Source organism: Anomaloglossus baeobatrachus, chromosome 1, assembly GCF_048569485.1.
Source record: "Anomaloglossus baeobatrachus isolate aAnoBae1 chromosome 1, aAnoBae1.hap1, whole genome shotgun sequence".
NCBI lineage: Eukaryota > Metazoa > Chordata > Amphibia > Anura > Aromobatidae > Anomaloglossus > Anomaloglossus baeobatrachus.
Genome location: NC_134353.1, coordinates 667,019,880 through 667,045,417, shown reverse-complemented (window position 1 = coordinate 667,045,417; position 25,538 = coordinate 667,019,880). Strand labels below are relative to the sequence as shown.

Genomic DNA, 25,538 nt, shown 5'->3' with positions numbered 1-25,538 from the left:
CCAGTCACGTGTGGATGTTGTATTACCTCGTTGGCTACAGAGTGGTCACATGGCTATGATGTCATGCAAGGTTCTGTAGTGTCAGTGGATAGGGATAGGTGAGCATGCTCGCCAGTACTTGGTGCTTGGCTCCCCCTCCCTGCATGTTTGCGCTCTTTACAGAGTCAACCCACATGCAGGGATTGGCTGCCACACACTGTAATGCAACAGCCGGTGAATAGCGGCATCGGGAATCAGGTGATCACCGTTGATATAGTAATCGTCTGGTTTGGCTACTATGACAACGGTGGCAGCAGTGACGTCACCGCTTACCAATCCGCAGCCTCTGCTCACTCATTGAGTGATTAGACAACACGGGGAGCAGCAGTGTTCTCCCCTCCGTGCTTTTTGATATAGCAGAGCTAGATCGGTTGAAGAAGACAGAAGACCAGGATCATGGAGGGGTGAGAGGGAGTAATAAAGATGGAGTCCCTAAGTGTGTCTGTGTATTTATTTCTAATAAAGTATTTTTTCTCTGTGTGGTGTATTTTTTTTAACCTTTTATTGGAGATTCTTAATGGCTGGGTCAAACTTGGCCTGACATTAAGAATCTCGGGTTTAATAGAAGCTGGTAAAACAAAGCTGGTATTAACCCCTTATTACCCAGCGTTCCACCCGGTACAAGGGCCTCTGATGAGTAGGACACAGCGCCAGAAGATGGCGCTTCTATAAACGCGCCATTTTCTGAGCGGCTGCGGACTGCAATTTGCCGCGGGGGTGGGGGGGAGGGGCAGAAAGCTAGGGACACTCTGGCTGGGCACAAAAATTGGGCTAAGCCCACGTCATTTTTTAAAAAAAATTATTTCATGAAATTCATGAAATAATTAAAGAAAAGAGCTTCCCTATATTTTTGGTTCCCAGCCGGGTACAAATAGGCAGCTGGGGGTTGGGGGCAGCCCGTACCTGCCTGCTGCACCTGGGTAGCATACAAAAATATGGCGAAGTCCAAGGATTTTTTTCAATTATTTTTTTAAATAACTAAAAAAAAATGGGCTTCACTGTATTTTGATTGCCAGCCAAGGTAAAGCCAGGCAACTGGGGGCTGAGATTCTCCGCAGCCTGCAGCTGCCCCTGGAAATGGTGCATTGTTTCTTAGCGCCATTTCCAGGCACATTACCTGGCTCATCCAGTGGCCCTGGTGCCTGGTGGCACGCTGGGTAATAAAGGGGTTAATACGAGCTTTGTATTCTCAGATGGTACAAAGCCCGAAATTCATTGTGTCTCACCAAATTAGACATGGCCACCATGAATTTCTAGGAAACAATTAAAAAACACAACACAAAGAAAATTTTGTTTATTAGAAATAAAACAAAAAAAAATTTAGAGACTCCATCTTTATTATAAAAAATCCTCAGTCCGACGTAATCCACAGGGACAGCAATGTCAACTCTGCTTCATCACTGTGCACAGACAGTGTTTATACAGAGTGAGAAGCAAAGAGACCCATGTCAGCTCTGCTATATCACTCTGCACAGAGTGAGAGGCAGGCTGACAGTGAGGGTATGATTGCACTTGCGTCTCGCATTGCATCACCCCACTCTCAGGACAGGAGCACCTCAGCTGCATGGAAATAAACGCAACTGACCCGCTGTTGTCGGGAGATTGTGCGCCCTGATGCGATGCGACACTCGCATCGTGGCGCACAAGGACCTTTGATGATGTCATAGTCATGTGACCAGTCTGTAGCCATTGATGTAATACAACATGCACACCTGACTGATCACATGGCTATGATATCACGGAAGGTCCTTTAGTCATTGTGGTTACAGGGAGAACACAGCAATGATCGGCCGGTCGCAGAAGCGGCCGGGAGACAGAGTCTGCAGGAAGCGTTGCGGGACCTGTAAGTATGATCATAATGCTTTTTAATATTCTGCTTTTTTTTACAGCCCCTGGACCTGAACTGGACCTGAACTGTAACACGAGCTTCCCAGGAAAGCTCATGATCGGGATCGTGTGCACGAACATCATGTGTTCGTTATGGACCTTTGACCTGGTTGATGTACCTTGTAGTTTACTGGCCCCACCTCCTCTACGATCTCGTAGGGACCCCTGCCACCTTGTAAAGAATTTGCTGTTTATAGTGGGCACAAGTACCAGGACCCAGTCCCCAGGGTTAAAGATTCTTACCTGAGCTGTTCGGTTATAGACCCGACTTTGAGCTAGTTGTGCCACCTCCATGTGCTCTCGTACAAGTTTCCTGCATTTTAACAACAAGTTCTATCACACTCTTGTGTGGGGTGAGCTGGTGCTCCCATGTCTCCTTAGCTACATCTAGCAACCCCTAGGGATGTCTGCCATGCAATAACTCAAAGGGTGAGAACCCCGTGGATGCCTGGGGCACTTCCTGCACTGTGAACAATAGATAGGGCAGCAACAGGTCCCAGTCCTTCCCATTTTTGGATACAGCTCTTTTTAACATGTTTTTTAATGTTTTGTTAAATCTTTCAACCAGGCCATCTTTTTGATAGTGATAGACTGAAGTACATAAATTTAACAACTTGCCGAGTTCCTTTATGATCTTAGACATAAATGGTGTTCCCTGGTCTGTCAAGAACTCTTTAGGAATCCCCACAATAGAGAACATGCCCATAACTTCTTTGCCTATAAATTTAGCTGATGTATGATGCAGGGGAACTGCTTCCGGATAACAGGTAGCGTAATCAAGAACCATGAGTATATGTTGGTGTCCCCTTGTGGATTTATTTACTAGACCCACCAAATCAATGGCCACTCTTTTGAATGGTACCTCTGCAATCAACAATGGTACCAAGGGGCTTTGAGAGTGTGGCTGGGGGCTGGTCATTTGACACACTGGAAAGGGATTGCAATATCCTTTCACTTCTTTGTAGGCGCCGGGCCAATAAAACCGCTGCAGAATTCAGTCCAGGGTTTTCTTATGGCCCAAGTGTCCGCCAAGTATGTGAGGCTGGGTAAGGTCCATTACCAACCTGCAATAGGCCTGTGGTACCACCAATTGTTCTACCACCCCACCCCGTATTTTGTCAACTCAATACAACAGATCATGGGCCACCTCAAAGCATGGAAACCTGTTATCCACCCTAGGTTGTTGGGGTCCCATCGACAATTAACACATCTTCCCTGGCCTGGGACAATTTAAGGTCTTAAGCGGGCTTTACACGCTGCGATCTCACTAGCGAGATTGCAAGCAATCGTACTCTCCCCCGTCGGTTGTGTGATATGGGCATATCGCTGCTCGTGTTGCACAACCTTGCTTACCCCCATCACACGGACTTACCTGCCCTGCGACGTCGCTCTGGCCGGCGAACCACCTCCTTCCTAAGGGGGCGGGTCGTGCGGCGTCACAGCAACGTCACACGGCAGGCGGCCAATAAAAGTGGAGGCGCGGAGATGAGCGGGACGTAAACATCCCGCCCACCTCCTTTCTTCCGCATTGCCGATGGAGGCAGGTAAGGAGATGTTCGTCGCTCCTGCGGTGTCACACATAGCCATGTGTGCTGCTGCAGGAACGATGAACAACATCGCTAACATCCTGAAAACGATTTTTTGTTTCAAGACGACCTCTCCACGGCAAACGATTTTGCCCTTTTTTGCGATAGTTTAAGATCGCTCTTAAGTGTTACACGCTGCAATCTCATTAATGACGCCGGATGTGCGTCACAAACAATGTGACCCCGACGATAATTGTCACCTGAGTCATTTAAATCTAACAATTCAGAACCCAGCAGCAAGTCCTTTATTTCCCCAGCCATTACTTCCATGGTGGTGAATTCCACCTCCTCAATCCAATTGGAGGTTAGCTCTACAGCCAGCACCTCATCCTCTGGTCCACAAGATTCTTGCACTCCTTCGGTAAAAGACTCCGTGGCCTTTATTTGCCCTTACTCATGTTCCTCAAGTGGCATAATTGTTGGCCATAGGGCCGAAAATAGTGGAAAATGCATCCCAACTATCAGATCATAGTGCAGATTTGCAACCACCCCCACTTCATGGCATCGTCTCCCGGCAGGTGTATTTATTACCACAAGTGCAGTGGGATAGTCTCTTAAGTCCCCATGAATGGACACCACACCAAATTTCCTGCTGGTGAGCTTGGTGGTTTGAACCAGGCTATCTCGCACCAAGGTCACGAGACTCCCTGGGTCATGTAGGGCCACTGCCGAGGTGCCCGCATTCTCCACCAAATGTAGGGAATCCGGGATGGAGGCACACAGAAAAGAGGCATACACAGGTTTTCAGCCCAAAAAGGTCAGTGTTTTATTCACACAGAACACAAACATAAATACACAGCCTTACTTCAGACAGGATTACAAAGGAAAAAGTCCACCTTGGTAAACAGCATAAAATTCACTAAGTTCTGGCTGCTATTTATGCTGTGCGAATCATGCACCTGTGCACATCAGGCGTTTCCTGAAAACCTGAACTAGCAAAGAAGATCCAGGCCAGGGATTAACTTTTTGTCTACTGCTCACCTGTGCAAAAGGCATTCTAGGAAGAACATAACTCCCATCTACCACCATACCCTTTACTGCATCACATATCTCTTAAACTATTACTAATATCAGGTTCATGCAATGCTTTTGTCCCTATGCTGTTAACAAAGCACATTTGTGCATCTGAAAGTTTGCCTGGCCATGTTACTGAGTCATAACAGACCATATCAAAATTAGACTCATCAAGGAAAAAAGACTAAAGGGTCCGTTACACGCTACGATATATCAAACGATATGTCGCTGGGGTCATGTTGTTAGTGAGGCACATCCGGCATAATTTGATATATCGTAGCGTGTGACAGCTACGAGCGACTGTGATCGTGCAAAAATACTCACCTTATCGTTGCTCGTTGACACGTCGCTCATTCTCAAAAAATCGAACGTCCTTCTGCGCGCTGGTTGTTCATCGTTCCCGAGGCAGCACACGTCGCTCCGGGTGACACCCCGGGAATGATGAACTGCAGCTTACCTGCATCCCGCCAGCAATGCGGAAGGAAGGAGGTGGGCGGAATGTTATGTCCCGCTCATCTCCACCCCTCTGCTTCTATTGGGCGGCCGCTGTGTGACGTTGCTGTGACGCCGAACGTCCCTCCCCTTCAGGAAGAGGATGTTCGCCGCCCACAGCGAGGTCGTTTGGAAGGTAAATACGTGCGACGGGGGTTACCGACTTTGTGCGGCACGGGCAACAAATTGCCCGTGTTGCACAAACGATGGGGGCGGGTGCGATCGCACATGCAATTGCACGATAAATCGACGCGTGTAAAGTGGCCTTTAGGGGTGCTTTACACGCTGCAACATTGCTAGTGATTGCTAGCGATGTCAATCACGATAGCACCCGCCCCCGTCGTACATGAAACATTTGGTGATCGCTGCCGTAGCGAACATTATTGCTACGGCAGCGTAACACGCACATACCTGGTCAGGGACGTCGAAGTGACCGCCAAACAATCCCTCCCTCAAGGGGGAGGTGCATTCGGCGTCATAGCGACGTCACTGCAGGCGTCACTAAGCGGCCGGCCAATAGAAGAGGAGGGGCGGAGATGAGCGGGACGTAACATCCCGCTCACCTCCTTCCTTCCGCATTGCCGGTAGACGCAGGTAAGGAGATGTTTGGCGTTCCTACGGTGTCACACATAGCGATGTGTGATGCCGCAGGAACGACGAACAATATCGTACTGGTGGCAGCAGCGATATTAAGGAAATGAACGACGTGTCAACGATCACCGTTTTGGAACGATTTTGCGATCGTTGATCGTTGCTCATTAGTGTTACACGCTGCGATGTCGGTAACGGCGCTGGATGTGCATCACTAACGACGTGACCCCGACGATATATCATTACCGATGTTACAGCGTGTAAAGCACCCTTAAGGAATAGTATTTAGTTCCTTTATAGAGAATGTGTTGTTATGCTACATCATTAGAGGTCATCTAATGGTTTTATCTGCAGTCTGTCTTGTTTTATGCTCCACCACAGCATTACCTGAGCCACATTATTATAACTACAACCCCCCCCCCACACACACACACAATGTATGATAAAAATAGGTATGGGTATACACATACCGTAAATATGTTCTTGTTTTTTATTCAGCCACTATGACATTGAAAATGAAAATTGTCATTTTTTTCTTTCTCTTTTGCTCTGTGAAATCAGGGCCGTCAGAGACAAAAAATGAGGAATAAATTAGCGGAAGTAGTCTGCAAATCCTAAGAGCGATTGTATTAGTTTAATTCTAGAAGGACAAGGTAATTTGAGAATTGCAGACAATTTCTCAGGATCCATCTTCAGTCCAGTGTTCGAGATAATATAGCCTAACAAAGGGAGCGAGGACTGCTCGAAGACACACTGTCACATTTATCACTATGTGCCATGCTACTTGTGACGTACTCAGGACCGTTGTCTTTGTGCCTTTTGAGTTTGTTGTTTAGACATGTTTTTTTTTCTTTATGCACTCAATGTCAGTTTCTGCTGCACCAGCAGACTCCTGAGTTCAGCATAGGCCCCTTTCAGACATCCGTGTTTAAACATGTCCAAGCTGCACGCATCGGTATGGTCATCCATGTGACATCCGTGTGTCATACGTGTGACGTCTGTGTTTGCATACGTGTGACATCCATGAATGGTACTGGTAAAAAATACATGATACTGAAATGTATAGTTTTTTAATGTGTAAAAGATGGACAAAGCCTCAAAAAATGATAGATAGACAGAACAGATAAAATAGAGAGATATATAGAGAAAGAAAATTAGAAAGAACATATAAAATAGACAGAAAGAATAGCTCAATAGATATAGAAATAGCTTGCTTGCAAAATTTTTATTTTTTAAATAAAAAAAATGACATGGTCCCCCCCAATATATAGCAAAGCAAAAGCAGCAGCTGCGGGGTGCAACCCTCAGGTGTCTGCTCTACCTTGGCTGGTTATTAAAAATAGAGGGGATTACAAGCTTATTTTTTAATTTTTTTATTTAAAAAAAAAATAAAAATTACATGGGGTCCCCTCCATTTTCCTAAAACCAGCCAAGGTGCAGCAGACAACTGGAGGATGATATCATTAGGCTGGCAAGGGCCATAGTTATTTGGCCCTTTCCAGCTTAACAATAGCAGCTCATAGCTGCCACAGAAGTGGTGCATCTGTTAGATGAACCAATTTTGGTGCTGGACCCAGCTCTTACTGTTGCCCTGGTGCGGTGGCAAACGTGGTAATTAATTGTGGGGTTGATACCAGTGTGCCGCCCCTGCAGCGGTCGAACCGCTCGGATCCGGGGGGTGATTACTCGTGGCTCGAAGGTCTCCAGACCCGGGGGTTAGGAGCCACACTCAAATGAAGAAGGGGGTATTTACAGGGGAGATATAGATAGTTTGTGACGCCACCCATGGAGAACGGTGATAGGGAGTACCGCCACTGCGAGTACCCAGGGTGATGGAGTGGGGCAGCTATATGACGTTACTCTCCACGCGTAGACAAAGGGTCTCCGGATGATGGAATGGGTGGTGCAGGGGGAGCGCAGGCTCGCTGGTTGCAGGGGTTAATCAGGTACTCAGCAAAGAAGATGGGGAGGGCACCACCTAAAGGGAATATTTTTACCCTATAACAGTCAATGGGTTCACCTCAGCACACTTATATGCAATTTATAACAAGAGAGAAAAGAAGTGTGCATGTAAGAGGGATACACCAAGTTATGTGAAAAAGGTACTTTATTACAAAAATAGGACACAGGATCACACACTTTTAAAAACATTTAAAAAGCATAAAGCCATATATCAAAAGATGTCCCGACCTCTGTTAAGGTTGAACTATCCTCTGCTACCCAAAGGGGAGCTATGGGGTATGATTTATACAGGTAGGGGAATATATAGGGAATTTACCAACAATCCAAAATAGTACAGTATACAAAGTTATATCCAAGTATATGCAAATATAACACCACAATATGCAGTTACAATAGATTGTATCACTACAATTTTCAGGAGAAATTATCCCCCAGCAAAGGTAAAAAATCCCCAAGATGTAAACCTGCAGGTATAATATAAGCCCTAATTGCTGGCCAAAGTGAGGCACTAAAGAGTATAATTCATATAGATGGAGAATATACAGTGGAAATACCATATATAAAATAGTACTCAAATACATATAAATAGAGCCCAAGATTTAAACATGCGATAGATTATACCACTATAATGCCGCAGGGAGAAGATAGCCCCCAGCAGAAATGGAGTTCCCCACAATATAGGATAATCTGCAGGTATGTTATATGCCCCAATTACCAGCCATAGCAAAACCCAAAATCGGGTGACAGAGGGTACAAGTCCCCACGCGTATCGTCACCAACTAGGGTGACTTCATCAGGGGTGGGTTTCCCTGTGCCCTAAACAGCAGGTTTAAATACCTGTAGGTCCTAGATGTCAGCCATAATGGCGTTTCAAACAGCGCGCTCCAGAGATAACCGGCGTCCCGGAAGTACCTACAGCGCCTGCGCTGAATCATTTGAGGAGGAAGTAAAGAGTAACGGAGTACCGCGCATGCGCGGGACTCCGAAAACATGGCGGCCGCCATAAGGAGAGACATGTTTTCTTTTACGGTCCGTAGTTTTAGAGGTGTTCGGTATATGGGCTAGTATAGCAAAGAGCCTTACAGTAGAGGGGAAGCAAAGGTCAGTAATAGGAGGGACATGTTGTTCATTATACATAGAACCATACAAGTTCCATATAGGAACACATAAACAAGTCCCCAACTGAAACCCATATATAATATGCATATGATTGGTATTGACAAATAAGTGACTATACCTATATTTTATGGAAGGCCCCCCATGAACTAGAAAAAGAGCACATTACTCATTATATGCCCCTATAAAGAGCCGTACATAACCCTTCCACAGATAGAAATTTTTCACAGATAGAAATTTACAGGTATAAGGTGCATGGACTAATATAAAAAAGAGCCCTATAATAAAGAAAGGGTGGAATCCATAATAGGAAAGGTAAGTTATCCATTATACAGATTCAGCGCAGGCGCAGTAGGTACTTCCGGGACGCCGGGTATCAAATGATTCAGCGCAGGCGCAGTAGGTACTTCCGGGACGCCGGGTATCTCCGGAGCGCGCTGTTTGAAACGCCATTATGGCTGACATCTAGGACCTACAGGTATTTAAACCTGCTGTTTGGGGCACAGGGAAACCCACCCCTGATGAAGTCACCCTAGTTGGTGACGATACGCGTGGGGACTTGTACCCTCTGTCACCCGATTTTGGGTTTTGCTATGGCTGGTAATTGGGGCATATAACATACCTGCAGATTATCCTATATTGTGGGGAACTCCATTTCTGCTGGGGGCTATCTTCTCCCTGCGGCATTATAGTGGTATAATCTATCGCATGTTTAAATCTTGGGCTCTATTTATATGTATTTGAGTACTGTTTTATATATGGTATTTCCACTGTATATTCTCCATCTATATGAATTATACTCTTTAGTGCCTCACTTTAGCCAGCAATTAGGGCTTATATTATACCTGCAGGTTTACATCTTGGGGATTTTTTACCTCTGCTGGGGGATAATTTCTCCTGAAAATTGTAGTGATACAATCTATTGTAACTGCATATTGTGGTGTTATATTTGCATATACTTGGATATAACTTTGTATACTGTACTATTTTGGATTGTTGGTAAATTCCCTATATATTCCCCTACCTGTATAAATCATACCCCGTAGCTCCCCTTTGGGTAGCAGAGGATAGTCCAACCTTAACAGAGGTCGGGACATCTTTTGATATATGGCTTTATGCTTTTTAAATGTTTTTAAAAGTGTGTGATCCTGTGTCCTATTTTTGTTATAAAGTACCTTTTTCACATAACTTGGTGTATCCCTCTTACATGCACACTTCTTTTCTCTCTGGTTAATCAGGTACTCACTCAGCAAGAAAGCAGATGCTGACAACGTAGTAAACCAAGTCTCTGGGTGCCGCTGCCCTCTTGGGGAGCTCGCCCGGGTCCCGTCCCCTGTAGTACTGCCTGGTGGTCTGTGGCCTGCCTCCTGGCACCGTATGTTAGAGTGTCCTTTGTGGCTCGTCAGCTTGGAGCTTTCCGGGCCCCGCTCCCTGCTATGAGTAGCAAGAGGAGCTTGCTCTCAGGAGCTCACGCTTGGGATTTCAGTGGGCTGCTTTGCTTGGAAAGCCCTATCGCCCCCATTGCGCTAGTGCCCCCGATCTCTGAGCTTCATGGGAACAGTCCATAAAGGCCCTGTCCTCTGCAGGTTAATTGCCGGGTTGCTTGAAGCTGCTCCCTGACCTAGGGTCCGTGAACCCCGTCGTGCCTTCGGTTCCAGCTCGGCTATTGAACTGTGGCTGCTGGCTATCCTCCAAAACTAGCCAAGCACCCAGTCACAATCTCCCGCGACCGGGTCTCCGACTCCTCCGGGTCCAGACCACCGTCTGCGACCTAGTTTCCTTTTCCCCTGGGAGCTCCAACTCCCAGCTTCCTCTCACTTTGCTCCCCTGGAGCTGACTTATTTGTCACCTCCCACCTCCCTGCCTGACCCCTAGGTGGGCAGCCTTATTCCAGCTTAGCAGCCCACTGGTGTGCCTGACAGGGTGTGGTGCGAGGTGTAAATAAGATTTGTGAATGCCAGTGGAGGCAGTACCGCAAGATGGGGACCCAGTACCATGGTGGGTAGAGCCCTGTACGGGGAGAGAAAGATTGTGCAGAACCCTGTGATGACCTGACTAGTCCAGGGCATCACACCAGCTTCAGCCGGTATCAAGCCCTGGCTTTAGTAATGGGTGGTGTCTAGTAGATACCCCCATTACTAATCCAGTAGTTGAAAGTAGAATAAAAAAGTTTATTTGAACAAAAAAAAACGACTCTAGCCCTCGTTCAGCAATTTATTTGTTTTTAAAAAAAAAAAGAAAAAAGATGTCCGCTGTAATCCATGGTGAGTTTCCATGACGTTCCCTAACAGCAAACCTGACAAAACATAAAAAGAGAAAATTTTTCAATAAATAAAGACAAGAGACACCCTCTTTTCTAATTTATTTCCCTATCAAAGTCCTAATCCTGGTCCGTAATCCAATTAGAGGGGCCCACATCGATCACATACTGCTGGCATATTCAATGGAGAACAGAACGTTTCCCATTGATTGTGAGAGCAGCCTATGCAGGCACACACACACGTCTGTGTGTGCTTCCTTGCGATGACCTGGACCTCATAAGGTGAGCCCAGATCACCGCAGGGGTGCCCTCAGCAGTGTGTGTGGGCGCGGTAGTGACGTCACAGGTTCTTCGGAGCTCCTAATGAACTCTGATGACCTTCTGATGACACCCCCGAGAAACCCGCGCTACAGCGGGTGTCGCGGCAGTAACGTCACAGGTTCATCGGAGTTCACAATGGAGTAGAGGGGATCTCTGAAGATATCATTTACAAACCCTTGAAAAACAAGTGACGCATTACTGAGCCCAAACAGCATAAGAGCTCGTGTGCACGTTGCATAATTGCATGCATTTACGCTGCGTATAGCACTGCAGCGTAAATGCATGCGTCCTGTGTCCCTTGCACTATGAAGATTGTGCATGACACGTGCGCATGATGCTTTTATGAACGCAGCGATTTAGGTGGTAAAATTTTGACCCAAATCCATGCGTTCATAAAAGCAGCATGTCAATTATTTGTGCGTTCTGGATGCAGCTCCCACTCTATGCAGTGTTTCTGCAGCGATTTGAAGCGCACATGTGCTGTCAAATCGATGCAGAATATTCAGCAGCTACGTGCGCATGAGCCCTAACACGGTATTCATAGTGGCCATCCCGGGTGCCGAAAGCAGTCTTCTATTCGTCTCACGAATATGGATTAGGTTGTATGCCACACCAAGATCAAGCCTGATGAAGATCTTAGCTCTTCATAGACAATTACACAATTCCAAAATTGAAGGCAACAGAAATTTGTTTCTAATAGTGATGCGATTGAGACTCCTATTGACAGAGAGTTCCATTGGTTTTTTTTCACGATGAAGAATCCAGCCCCAGCCTGAGCGAACGACTTCTGGATGAAACCTCTTACCATGCCTTAGGCTTGGAAGTTTCCCGTACTCCACAAGAACGGATGAGATGCCCCATGCTTCCGCAGTAAAAGCATAGTCCCTTGGCACAATGATGTTACTGCCGTTGCTTAGTTAGCTTAACATGGTTAACCTGTATCGGTTCATTAGCAGTAGCGGACACGGGAAACTGGAAAGTCAGCGGCTTCTGGAAGGATGGAACTAGAGGCAGGGATCTCCTCTCGAGTGTCACTTCTCTGGTACATTCTTGGAATCTGAGATTGGTCTGGGTAGCCAAGGAGATGAGATCAAGAGTAGTGGGGGTATCAAGGCCAGCCAGCTCATCCTTGATCCTTACGGACATACTTTATCCTACCAGAATGCGGCTACCAGCATCTCATTATTCCATCCTAGTTCTGAGGATAGGGTACCGAATAGCAGTGCATATTGTCCCACAGTCTGACTACCCTGACACAGCTTGAGAAGGAAGGAAGCTGCAGAGGAAACGCGATTCAGCTTATCAAAGACCTTGTTGAAGGCCTTGAAGAAGACCTGAATTTAGAGGTCATAGGATCTCTTCTCGGGGATTGATCCAGGCAAGAGTCTCTCATCCCAAATGGGACATAAAAAAGCCACTTTGTGCCGGTCTTAGATGAACTGGTGGGACAGCAGTTCAATGTGCAGCATACCCTGGTTGCTAAACCCTCGGCATAGTTTAGGTTCGCTGTCAAATCGTGGTGGGGTGGAGAGGAGAGATGTGGAGCTGTTCCAGGTGCAAGGATTGCAGGCTGAGTAGTAGCTGCTGAAGTTGCTGCAGCATGGGCTGGTGAAAGAGAAATGGCCTGCACCAGGGTATTCAGATGGACCTTCACTGACCACAAGAAGGTCAGGATTTGATCCCAATGTTCTCGTTGAAATAAGTCAGAGAGTGAAGGAAACTTGGAGTCAGCGAGGTCTATGGCCTGAGCAAACTGTCACACTAGTGGGTGTGGACTTACTGTGCCACGGACTGGGCTTACACTGAAGGTTTTTCACAAGAGCCACTAATGATGAAGATGTACTGGGCTGCTTTTAGACACCAGGTACCACCCCAGGTCAGTCCTCAATACTGCAGCAGTTGACCCAAGGGTCAGAAATGCAGCTATGATGGGCAGGCAGGGCAGAGTGGGTAGTGGATGCTGACTGGACGGAGGTCATTCAGGTGACAAGCAGGACGGGCAGCTACAGGAGAATGGCAGGATAGGTTCTGGTAGAGGAGATGGACAGGACAGATTCTGGTAAAGAAGAGAAGCAGGATGGGCTTAGAAACAGAGACATAGAGCAGACAGCAGACTAGTGTACTGATGGGATCAAGCTCACCAGGAATTTAATTGCTCAGGCAATAGACTGAGGAACATTTCTGAGGGCGCACTGCCCCTTTAAGAGGCAGGGCGTGCGGAGGCCTTGGAATGTGGAGATCAGGGAAGGAGCAGGGGAGCAAGCAGGCAGGTCGTGGTGGTGAGTATATCGGCATCCCTACCGAGGAGAGGAAGCGGGACAGTGCAGGGATGCAGGTGTTACACTATCTTAATATTCAGTGGAAAACTAAGAGAAGCAAGTAGACTCTAAGGCTAGTTTCACACTTGTGTTGTTTTCCTTCAGTTGCAATCCGCCGTTTCGGATTCTGCTGCTTCCCATAGACTTGTATGGACGATGGATTGCGAGTGATGGCCCTGCGTTGCTTCCGCTGGCCGACGCTGCATTGCTTCCGCCGGGCGGAAGGAACGCAGCATGTAAAGTTTTTTGAGGAACGGAATCCTTAGGATTTCACTGCGCATGCTCTCTCTGGCTCCCTGCACACGTAACCAGGTTACACATCGGGTTACTAAGCAAAGCGCTTTGCTTACTAACCCGATATTTACCCTGGCTAAATGTGCAGGGAGACAGCGCTAAGCGGTGTACGCTGGTAACCAAGGTAAATATCGGGTAACCAAGCAAAGTGCTTTGCTTAGTTACCCGATATTTACCCTGGCTACATGTGCAGGGAGCCCGACCCTTCCCCGCTCGGCTCCGCCCCCTCCTGCACTCCGCATGTATACACACACACACACACACACACAAACACACGCACAGACACACACACACACTCACTTGTTCCCAGCCATGCAGTCCCCGCGGCACTGATGTTCTCAGCGCCACCCACCCACACTCCGCCCCCTGCACACATTCTCGGCGGCCAAACGATCAGCTGATTATCCGGTAACCGGCTGCTGTGAGCGATCAGCTGATCACCCGGCAGCCGGCTGCTGTGAGTGATCGGCTGATCACCTTGCAGCCGGCTGCTGTGAGCGATCGGCTGATCACCCGGCAGCCGGCTGCTGTGAGCGATCAGCTGATCACCCGGTGGCCGGCTGCTGTGAGCGATCAGCTGATCACCCGGCAGCCGGGTGATCAGCTGATCATTCACAATAGTCTGCCACCGGTAAAGCTGTAAAGAAAAAAAAAAAAGTAGATTCCGTTGTTTTGTACGATCCGTTGCATCCGTTGTGCCACTATATGCAACACATCCGTTGCATCTGTCACACAACGCAATGCAACGGATGCCGTTCAACGCAAGTGTGAAACTAGACTAAGAATGAAAATCGCATATGAGTGGTCATATGATGTCTGCTGGAACGAGCTGAATCCTGAAAGTATATTATATACTGCTAGCATTGGCTTGCTATAGTAAATTATTTTATTATTAAAGAGCTTATCCAGGTTTGAGATGAAAGTCTGCAGTCACTCTAAGTGACTCATACTGTCCCCTCAAATTCCCTCATTCACTCCCCATTATGTGTCCTCAAATTTCTTCCCCCCGTTTGCTCCCCATACTGTATCCAAATACACACACTCTCATTCCTCATACTGTTTCCTAAAATTTCTTACCCCCCTGCTCCCCATACTGTGTCTGCACCCATCCACCACTCATACTGTTTCCTCATATATACCCCCATCTCCACCTTGTGCCTCATACTGTATCCTCAATTTTTTTCCCCTCTGCTCCCCAAAACTGTGTCTGCACCCATCCCCACTCATACTTTTTCCTCATACATACCCACCTATCTCCTTCTTTCTCTTTATAGTGTGTCCTCAAATTTATCTCACCATGCTCCTCGTACTGTCTGCATCAATCCCGACTCATACTTACTGTTTCTTTATACATACCCCACTCCATCTTCCGTTTTCTTCTCATATTATGTCCTCAAATTTCTCCCACTATCCATATTGTGTCTGCACCTATCCCTTCCTCACTCTCAAAATTGTGTCCTCAAATTTCCACCATCCCCATTACAATAAGGCTTTGGTGTGTTCAGCTCCACTGGAGCACTTACCGCCAACGTTGTTTGTGCCTCTGTAGCGCTAGTTAGTGACATCAGCAGCGTGATTAGATGACCTGATCATGCTGCTGACGGCACCCTCACCCAAAAGTGGTGGCGGTCAGGGTTTCAATTGTAGTCGCGTCTGAAAAACTCTTGTACAATTGATCGCTGGGAGTCTTCTGCACCATCTCTGAGCTGGCTGGCAGCTTGACAGCTGGGCTCTGAGAAAGGACGCCTCCCAGTCTGGGGGATTGCAAAATACAAACGCCAGGGAAACACCTTAGATTGCTGCATCAGGCCTCTGTGTTTGTGTTTTCTCCATTGAAATTTTGACATGACCACTTGTGTTTACCATGACATGATGGAAAGTATATGAGTTAAAATCTGGCAGAGCCCTGCTTCTCATGTAGGTCAGTGCTTATAACAATAAAATAAAGAACCTTTTAGGATACTTGTGTTACTTTCCTACCTAGACCTGCCTCTGTAATTTGCTTCTGCCACCAAACCATATTCACTCTATGAGGAGCGCTGGTGATAGGAGAGATGCTTCTGAGCCAGAGAAATTGATATTGCGGGTAGCACGTTGCCACTCAGCCAGACATAATAGGTGTACCCTGTCTAGCATCTCAGCAGGTGTAATTAGTTCCTTGCTGTGGCCATTGGGGCAGTGCCACACCCTCATGAAACTCCCTGCGTACTTGGGGAGTTGCCATTTATCGTGTTTCGTACCTCATACATCTCTGGTGCAATATCTCAACACATCCTGATTGCTGCTTGTTTCCTGACCTTGAATTCTCCACAATCCCTCTTGACTTTGACCTTGGTGTTCTGACTTAGTTGTTTACTGACCTCCTGGTACTTGACCATGGCTATTTCCCAGACTATGGTTTTGTCTCCTGTTTCTTTCCCTCCAGCTACTGGACCAGCTACGTTTACTACTCTTGTAGGAGTACAGGAGACCTGTTGCAAGTCCAGATTCCTGCATAGGGGTTTAATTGTCAAGGCCAGTGTTCCTTTTGGAGCTGTAAAAAAAAAATCTTTTAAAAAAAGATCATTACTCACCTTCCCCAGGTCCGGTGCTGACTCTCTGACCCCTGCTTCCACTGTCTGTTTTTTTTTTGTCTGCAGTGCTGATTTCACATCAACAATGTTTGCAGCTTATAGCTCAACTTGGCAACATTGACCAAGTTTATAGGACAAGGAACTTATATCAGTTCTGAGCTTCAGTACTATCAACATGACGTCGGCACTGCAGAGAATAACTGACACCAGAAGCAGAGTGCTGAACCTAAGGAGGATGAGTAAAGCACAGGTATTTTAGCTTTATTTTTTATTTGTAAACAAATAGCAGGAGGGGAACAGAGGTTATTCTGATGAAATCATGAAATTGCTATTGACTTCCATATAGTGACAAAAAAGTCTGAACAGTATCTTATAAATCACTGGAGACTAGGGGCGTATAGACCATGGTCGCAGAGATCGCGACTGCAACCGGACCGAGCAGGGTTAGGGGCCCAGCACCCGCCCTGCAGAGAAGAAGCCATCTCCCCTCTCTGAGAGAGGAGCCACGCTATTCAGTGGCAAACCACGCAGCCGCTATGGGTCCCGTGAGTCAGGGTAGCCCGGCACGGTGCAAGCGGTGGCATCGGGCCCCTCTCGCCCACAGCTCCTCGCCCGTCATCGCACAAAGTAATGATGAAGGATGGAATGGAGCACTCCGCTGCATCCTTTATCATTCTCCCCCCTGTGCCTGCGCTCAACATCTCAGTGCAGCAGAGCGCAGTAACGTCACTACTGCGCGACTGCTGTGCTGAGACATGAAGGAAGTGATGAATTGTTTATTTATTTTTTTTTTTTTAAATCAGTAAATATATGTGGCCAGAAGCCTATGGGGTTGCATTAAGCTATATGAGGACTGCATAATACAATATGAAGGACACCTTATACATGGACTATGGGAGTGTATTATAATACATGAAGGACTATAGGAGTGTATTAAATGGTATGGGGGCTGCATAATATAATATGGAGGACTATGGGGGTGCATTAAAATACATGGAGGCCTATGGAGCTGCATTATAATATATGGAGGACAATGGGGTGCATTATAATACATGCAGGACTATGGGGCTGCATTATAATATTAGGAGGACTATGTGGGTGCATTATAATACATGCAGGACTATGGGTGTGCATTAAACAGTATGTCGGCTGCATAATACAACATAAAGGACACCTTATACCTGGACTATGAGGGTGCATTATAATACATAGAGGACTATGGGATGCATTATAATATATGGAGGACTAAGGGGTGCAGTATAATATATAGAGGACTATGGGGTAAATTATAATACATGGAGGACTATGGGATGTGCATTATAATAATTAGAGGGCTATCTATCTTATACAAGGAGGTCTATGGGAGGTGCATTACAATACATGGAGGACTATGGGGGTGCCTTCTATATGAAGGGTTATGTGGGACCCATTATACTACATGGGAGGCTATGTGGGGGCCATGATAGTATTTGGAGGGCTATATACGAGGGGGGACACAACTAAAAGAATGGGATGGGAAAGTTTTGTGCTCAGAGAAAGAGGCTCTTTCCCTCAGCATCCAACTTTCCAATGCTCTGCTATACATCTTTACCTCAGCACCCAGCTTTCCCATGCTCTGATATCATGGGAATGCTGGGTGTTGAGAGAAAGATGTATAGCATAGCATGGGGAAGATGCGTGCTGAGGACAAGATGGATATCAGCACATAGGAAAAGCTGGGTGCTGATAGAGGGATTTCAGATCATGGGAAACCTGGGTGCTGAGGGAAAGAGCCAAGTTCAGCAACACTATCCCATACTCTGAGTGTCAGCATAACTATCCCGTACCTCGAGTGTCGGTGTATGGTTGGGGGGTGACCCAGGTCCAGACTTTGCATCGGGCCCATCAAACTCTACTTATGCTAGTGCTGGAGATCAACCAGTTACTTCACAATGATTTATCTCTAGGTATAAATTGCACCAGCACTGTTTATGTTTAGTTCTGGCCTTAGCATGTATACTGGAAAAAGCTCTCAACATATACCGTAGAAATTACTTAGTTCCATCTAACTATCATCTATCTATCTATCTATCTATCTATGTATCATCTATCTATCTATCTATCTATCTATCTATGTATCATCTATCTATCTATCTATCCATCTATCTATGCCTCTATCTATCTATCATCTATCTATCATCTATCTATCTATCTATCTATCTATCTATCTATCTATCCCTCTATCCATCTATCATCTATCGATCTATCTATCTATCTATCTATCATCTATCTATCTATTATCTATCTATCATCTAGTTATCTATCTATCTATCATCTGTCTATCTATCATCTATCTATCTATCTATCTATCTATCTATCTATCCCTCTATCATCTATCTATCTATCTATCTATCTATCATCTATCTATCTATCTATCTATCTATCTATCTATGACAGCTGTCACTCTGGAATTTCCGTTTAGTTCAGTGAAGCTGCAGTTGATATCTGGCCATTTAAGGAGTATAAGTGGCATATAAGTGGCTGATATATATATATATATATATATATATATATATATGTATATATTATTTTTTTAATTTACATATATATATATATATATATACACACAGTATATACATCTAATATATAAAGCTGAATGTGTGTGTGTGTGTGTGTGTGTGTGTGTGTGTGTGTGTGTATGTGTGTGTGTATGTCCGGCATTGGCTCCCGCACCGTCGCAGCTACAGCCACAAAATTTTGCACACTCACACTTCTGGACCCCGAGAGCGTCATAGGCTATGTTTCGAGGGGAAATTTTAACCCCGCTTTTTACAGTTATTCGCCAAAAAACCTGCCTCCATTAAAGCGAATGGAGCTGGGAGCCACAGTGCAGCTAGAACTTCAGAAGAATGCGCAGCCACGCCCTTATATGGAATGTTGCTGTGTCTCAATGCAGCCAGGGAAAGAGGCAGACACAGACAGGGAAAGAAACAGACATAGACAGGGTAAGAAACAGACACAAAGAGACAGACACAGACAAAGAGACAGACTGAGAGGGAAAGAGACAGACAGGGAAAGAGAGGGAAAGAGAGAGACAGGTTAAGAGACAGACACAGACAGGTAAAGAGACAGACACAGGGAAACAGACAGACAGGGAAAGAGACAGAGATAGATAGACAGACAAGGAAAGAGAGACAGACAGACAGACAGACAGGGAAAGAGATTGAGACAGACGGAGAAAGAGACAGAGACAGTCAGAGACAGACAGGGAAAGAGACAGACAGACAAAGAGAGAGAGACAGAGAGATATACAGAGGGGGAGACAGACAGAGAATGGGAGAGAAACAGAGAGACAGTTACTATCCCGGGCGTTAATATATTCTATTTATATATTATATCCCGGGAATGTTAATACATTATATATATATATATATATATATATATATTATATGTATATATTTTTTTAAAAATCCATAGCTATAAACAATAACAGTATAATTTATAGGTGCAAAGTATTGATTGTTGATATGTAAAAAAAAAAATAGTTGTTATAGTCTATCATAATATGTCCATGCTTATGTCAATATGTTATAGATCTGGAATCATTCATCAGTGCTTAGAGGACTCTGCTGATTCATTGCTTCACATAATCATTTCCAGTGCACATTAACTGATTAGGTGAAGGTTGCATCAGCCTTGGCCGGGGGTTTGCAGCCTGTGGCTTATGTGCCTATGATGTGTGGCTCGCAGTTGTCTGCCATCTTGATGCATTAGCACAAGGTATAGCAAACATCTGTGAAGAGAAGGCCTCTTTATGGTGACTTTTGTGAGTAGCCGCACACAGAAGAGCAGATCTCAGTGCTATCAGTGGAGACTGTAGCTACGCTAAATGACTACATGATTTAAAGCCGTCAGCCCCTGGAGAAATAAAGTTAATTTTCTCCCGGGTGTCGCACTTTCAGTACTGCCGCCATAACGCTATTAACCCTTCGCCTACCCCATAGCTGCAGGTTAATAGTGTTATTGGACCTCACATATTCCCTTAAGTGGTCCCCTTTGGATTCATGATTTATCTGTCTGGCCACTGGTCATCCACAGACCTATACTTTAGGAAGAAAATATTTTCTATAAACAATTATATGAATACAACTCATATTAATATCAGGCTAACAATGCCAATGCATTTTTTTCAGGATGCATATTTACAGATAGATGCAAATGCAAAATCTGTATTCTTGAAGCCAAGGAGCAGACTTGCTGAGTTTTATCAATCAGCTATTATTACCAGCCGGGATCTATGGGAAGCCAATAGGAAATAGCAATGTATTAAGCAATCTGGGAAATGGAGGGAGAGCCAATGGGGGGCTATGTGACATGTGAGAGCAGGGGAGGGCCTGTGTGGCTGGCATTGCTGGCAAGGAACCATTCCTGAAGTGTGACACATCTGTTTGTGCTCACAACACACAGGAGCTGTCCAGCAGGCAGACCTCCTGACTCCAGCACAATGTGAGAGGCCATGAGAGCAGTCCGCGCATCTTACCCCACAGCACAGACATGGAGGATGACCTGTTCCAGCTGAGACATCTTCCGTGAGTAGCTCACACATCATCATCTTCGTCATTATGTCTGTGTAAAGAGAAATCTCCTCTGCATCCAGGGAGCAGCAGAAGGCCCCTTATGTGATGTGCAACATTGCGAGTGGACTTCAATGCAGAGTAGGAGTGCAATAGATTAAGGCCATGGTTCCTCTATTGTAAGAAGGGGTTAATGACTAGAGAATGAGCAGAATCTGTATTTAGAGATCTAAAGGACTTGTCTATGAGAATCTCCATCGCCCTCATTATCATTAACAATGCAATGGAATTATATGGGGGAGGGGGTCGTTAACCTTTTCCCCTTTGAGAGAAGCTCTGAGCAGGCAGTAAGTACACAAGATATTAATGCATGGGTACATAAACTAAGTCTGCAAAACCTTTGTTTTGGGGATTCGGAATACAATGATACAATCAGAAAATAACCCCAAATAAATAAACATACAATATATATATATATATGTGTGTGTGTGCGTAATATATATATATATATATATATATATATATATATATATATATACACACCATATAAATGTATGTCACATATGTACTATATATACACACACGCACACACACACACACACACACAGTACAGACCAAACGTTTGCACACACCTTCTCATTCACAGAGTTTTCTTTATTTTCATGACTCTGAAAATTGTTGATTCACATTGAAGGCATCAAAACTATGAATTAACACATGTGGAGTGAAATACTTAACAAAATAGTGTGAAACAACTGAAAAAATGTCATATTCTAGGTTCTTCAAAGTAGCCACCTTTTGCTTTGATTACTGCTTTGCACACTCTTGGCATTCTCTTGATGAGATTCAAGAGGTAGACACCGGAAATGGTCTTCCAACAGTCTTGAAGGAGTTCCCAGTCCCAGAGATGCTTAGCACTTGTTGGCCCTTTTGCCTTCACTCTTCAGTTCAGCTCACCCCAAACCATCTCGATTGGGTTCAGGTCTGGTGACTGTGGAGGTCAGGTCATCTGGCGTAGCATCCCATCACTCTCCTTTTTACTCAAATAGCCCTTACACAGACTGGAGGTGTGTTTGGGGTCATTGTCCTGTTGAAAAATAAATGATGGTCCAACTAAATGCAAACCAGATGGAATAGCATGCTGCTGCAAGGTGCTGTGGTAGCCATGCTGGTTCAGTATGCCTTCAATTTTAATTAAATCCCCAATAGTGTCACAAGCAAAGTACCCCCACACCATCACACCTCCTTCTCCATGCTTCACGGTGGGAAACAGGCATGTAGAGTCCATCCGTCCACCTTTTCTACGTCGCACAAAGACACGGTGGTTGGATACCAAGATCTAAAATTTGGACTCATCAGACCAAAGCACAGATTTCCACTGGTCTAATGTCCATTCCTTGTGTTCTTTAGCCCAAACAAGTCTCTTCTGCTTGTTGCCTGTCCTTAGCAGTGGTTTCCTAGCAGCTATTTTACCATGAAGGCCTGCTGCACAAAGTCTCCTCTTAATAGTTGCTCTAGAGATGTGTCTGCTGCTAGAACTCTGTGTGGTTTTGACCTGGTCTCTAATCTGAGCTGCTGTTAACCTGCGATTTCTGAGGCTGGTGACTCAGATAAACTTATGCTCCGCAGCAGAGGTGACTCTTGGTCTTCCTATCCTGGGGCGGTCCTCATGTGAGTCAGTTTCTTTGTAACGTTTGATGGTTTTTGCCACTGCACTTGGGGACACTTTCAAAGTTTTCCAATTTTTCGGATAGACTGACCTTCATTTCTTAAAGTAATGATGGCCACTCATTTTTCTTTACTTAGCTGTTTTTTTCTTGCCATAATACAAATTCTAACAGTCTATTCAGTAGGACTATCAGCTGTGTATCCACCAGACATCTGCACAACACAACTGATGGTCCCAACCCCATTTATTAGGCAAGAAATCCCACTTAGTAAACCTAACAGGGCACACCTGTGAAGTGAGAACCATTTCCGGTGACTACCTCTTGAAGCTCATCAAGAGAATGCCAAGAGTGTGCAAAGCAGTAATCAAAGCAAAAGGTGGCTACTTTGAAGAACCTAGAACATAAGACATATTTTCTGTTGTTTCACACTTTTTTGTTAAGTATTTCATTCCACATGAGTTAATTCATAGTTTTGATGCCTTCAATGTGAATCTATAATTTTCAGTCATGAAAATAAAGAAAACTCTTTGAATGAGAAGGTGTGTCCAAACTCTTGGTCTGTACTGTATATATATATTGTATGCATATGTTTGGGTTTGTGCTGTCTGTACTGTATATATATAAATGGTTTTTTTTTTTGCTAATATATGTATATATATATATATATATATGTATATATATATATATATATATATATATATATATACATATATATATACACACATATATATATATATACTGTATGTATATATATATATATATATATATATATATATATATATATATATATATATATATATATGCACACACACGCATACACACACCGTATAAATGTATGTCACATATGTCATTTACTGTATATATACAATGCTAAACCTCTTCTTGATATGGCTGCTTATTACATTATGTAAAGTGTTTACATAAAGATAAGGAATGTCCAGGGTTTCATACACATTACCTGTTAATGCCAAAAAAGTACAGTATAAACATATTTTAAGAGCTGTGACCTAACATATGAGTATGTGCAATGACATCATTTGGACCCAACTGAAGATGTAATGCTACATGCATGATATTACTATGTGTACACTTAACCTTTTTGTTAAGAAGTTGTTTGTTTTCTAAATAGTAACACTGTTAAGAACCATATAAATATACTATGTTATTTTAAACTGTAACTGTTTTATTTTTTTATGTCATAAATCAATAGTACTGGTGAAAATAAACCACTTTGTAATATATCTTATCAGACAAATTTGCTTCTTTCTCCTCCTGGATTGATTTTTTTATCTCAAGTCATGGGTCAAGTCTGTACTCAGTGAAGCCAGATTTTGCCATTACTAGGAAAAGTTGAGGCAGGTGCTTTTTACATTTTTGGGAGAGGGGAAGAGCTACACGAAGATACAAACTTTCTGATGCAAGTGCCGACTGTCATCTATCTTAGTAATGGTAAAATCTGTTTTCATTGAAGACATATTTTACACGTGAATTGAAAATTTTGAGAATTAATGTTCAGTCCAGAAGAAGAAAAAAGATAAGATACATTTAAAGTTTCCTTTTTTATGTGTACTATTGATTTATTACAAATTAAAACAATGGTTACTCTTGATTTCAGTATTGTAGAGGCTTCCCCTCCAACTGACCCTCCAACCCTCCAACCATTAACACCTCCACCCTTCACCCACTGATTCCTTCCCAAAAACGATATCATTGTTTTAGATTAATTGGTCAAATCGGCCTTTATTAAGCACAGCAATAATAAATAATTTGAAAGTAAGGAGGTTCTTGGAGCTCCAAAACCTGGCAGAACCAATCCAGTAATAAGTGTGCCATCCAGCATTACCCCCAGCTGCGACCACAGGCTTGGGGACACCTCTGTTGCAGGAAAATGTTTTCCATATCTGATTCCCAGGAACCCCACCCTGAAGAGTTCCAAAATCCACCAGGTAAATCACCAAAACAGAAAGGGGAGGTTACCATCCACCCATGTACAAACCCCCATCGCAATTGACAATCAACTCCAAGAACCCCCTCACCACCACTTGTTAAAATGACCCAAAAAGAAAAGCCCCACCCCCATACATTACTTTCAAACTTTCCTGTCACTTAACCCCCCAAATTACAACAAGGGCGGGACCTTTCCTTATGGAGCCCTGTAATAGCCTCCACTCCCTCAATGATCATATATAGGCCCAACTAAAATCAACCACTACCCCCTTTCAAACCCCCACACTCTTTAGATTTATTTATTTTAACCCCTGCTTGCCTACAAAGCTAAGTTATGGGTCACTACGCCCATTTCTCTGTTGTGGGCTTTGTTTAGCCATGACTTCAGTATTGTAGAGGGTTCCCCTCTGACTGATCCTACCACCCTCCAACCATTAACACCTCCAGCGGAAAGCACCTACTGATTCCTTCCCAATAAACACACATTCTACTGTTTTGGATTAATTGGCTAAATCGGCTTTTATTAAACAAACATAACAATAACTTGAAAGTAAGGACATTCTTGGAGATCCAAAACCTGTCGGAACCAATAAAATAATAAGTAAGCTTCAAGCATTACCCCCAGCCGCAGGCTCGGGGGCACCTCTGTTGGCGCGAAACCTTTTCCAAATCCTGACTCATGCCTCGAACTCCAATACACCTCACTAGTACTTAATTCATTGATAAACCCAATTTGCACCTATTTCTCCACACATCGGCCCTTTGCACCCCCAATACACAAACGGATAACCAAATTTTCAGACTAGCTGTTCTCCTCCTAATTGAAAGAGGGAGAAAAAAAAGTCGGGGGGGAGGGAGAAGGGAGGTGAAAACAAAGTACTATCAATTTATCCATAACTTTACATTCTACAGATT

At 44.6% G+C, this 25,538-nt stretch overlaps 1 protein-coding gene across 1 annotated transcript in view; it reads left to right on the top strand.

Annotated features, from left to right (window-relative positions):
* The first annotated feature begins 20,826 nt into the window (after positions 1-20,826).
* The window catches only part of SVOP (SV2 related protein), a 109,178-nt gene continuing 104,466 nt past the window's right edge, over positions 20,827-25,538 (top strand). Inside the window, exon 1 of the mRNA XM_075320026.1 lies at positions 20,827-21,021. Within this exon, the coding sequence (XP_075176141.1) occupies positions 20,987-21,021 (35 nt within the window). The 5' untranslated portion in view covers positions 20,827-20,986. The remainder of the gene's footprint in view (positions 21,022-25,538) is intronic.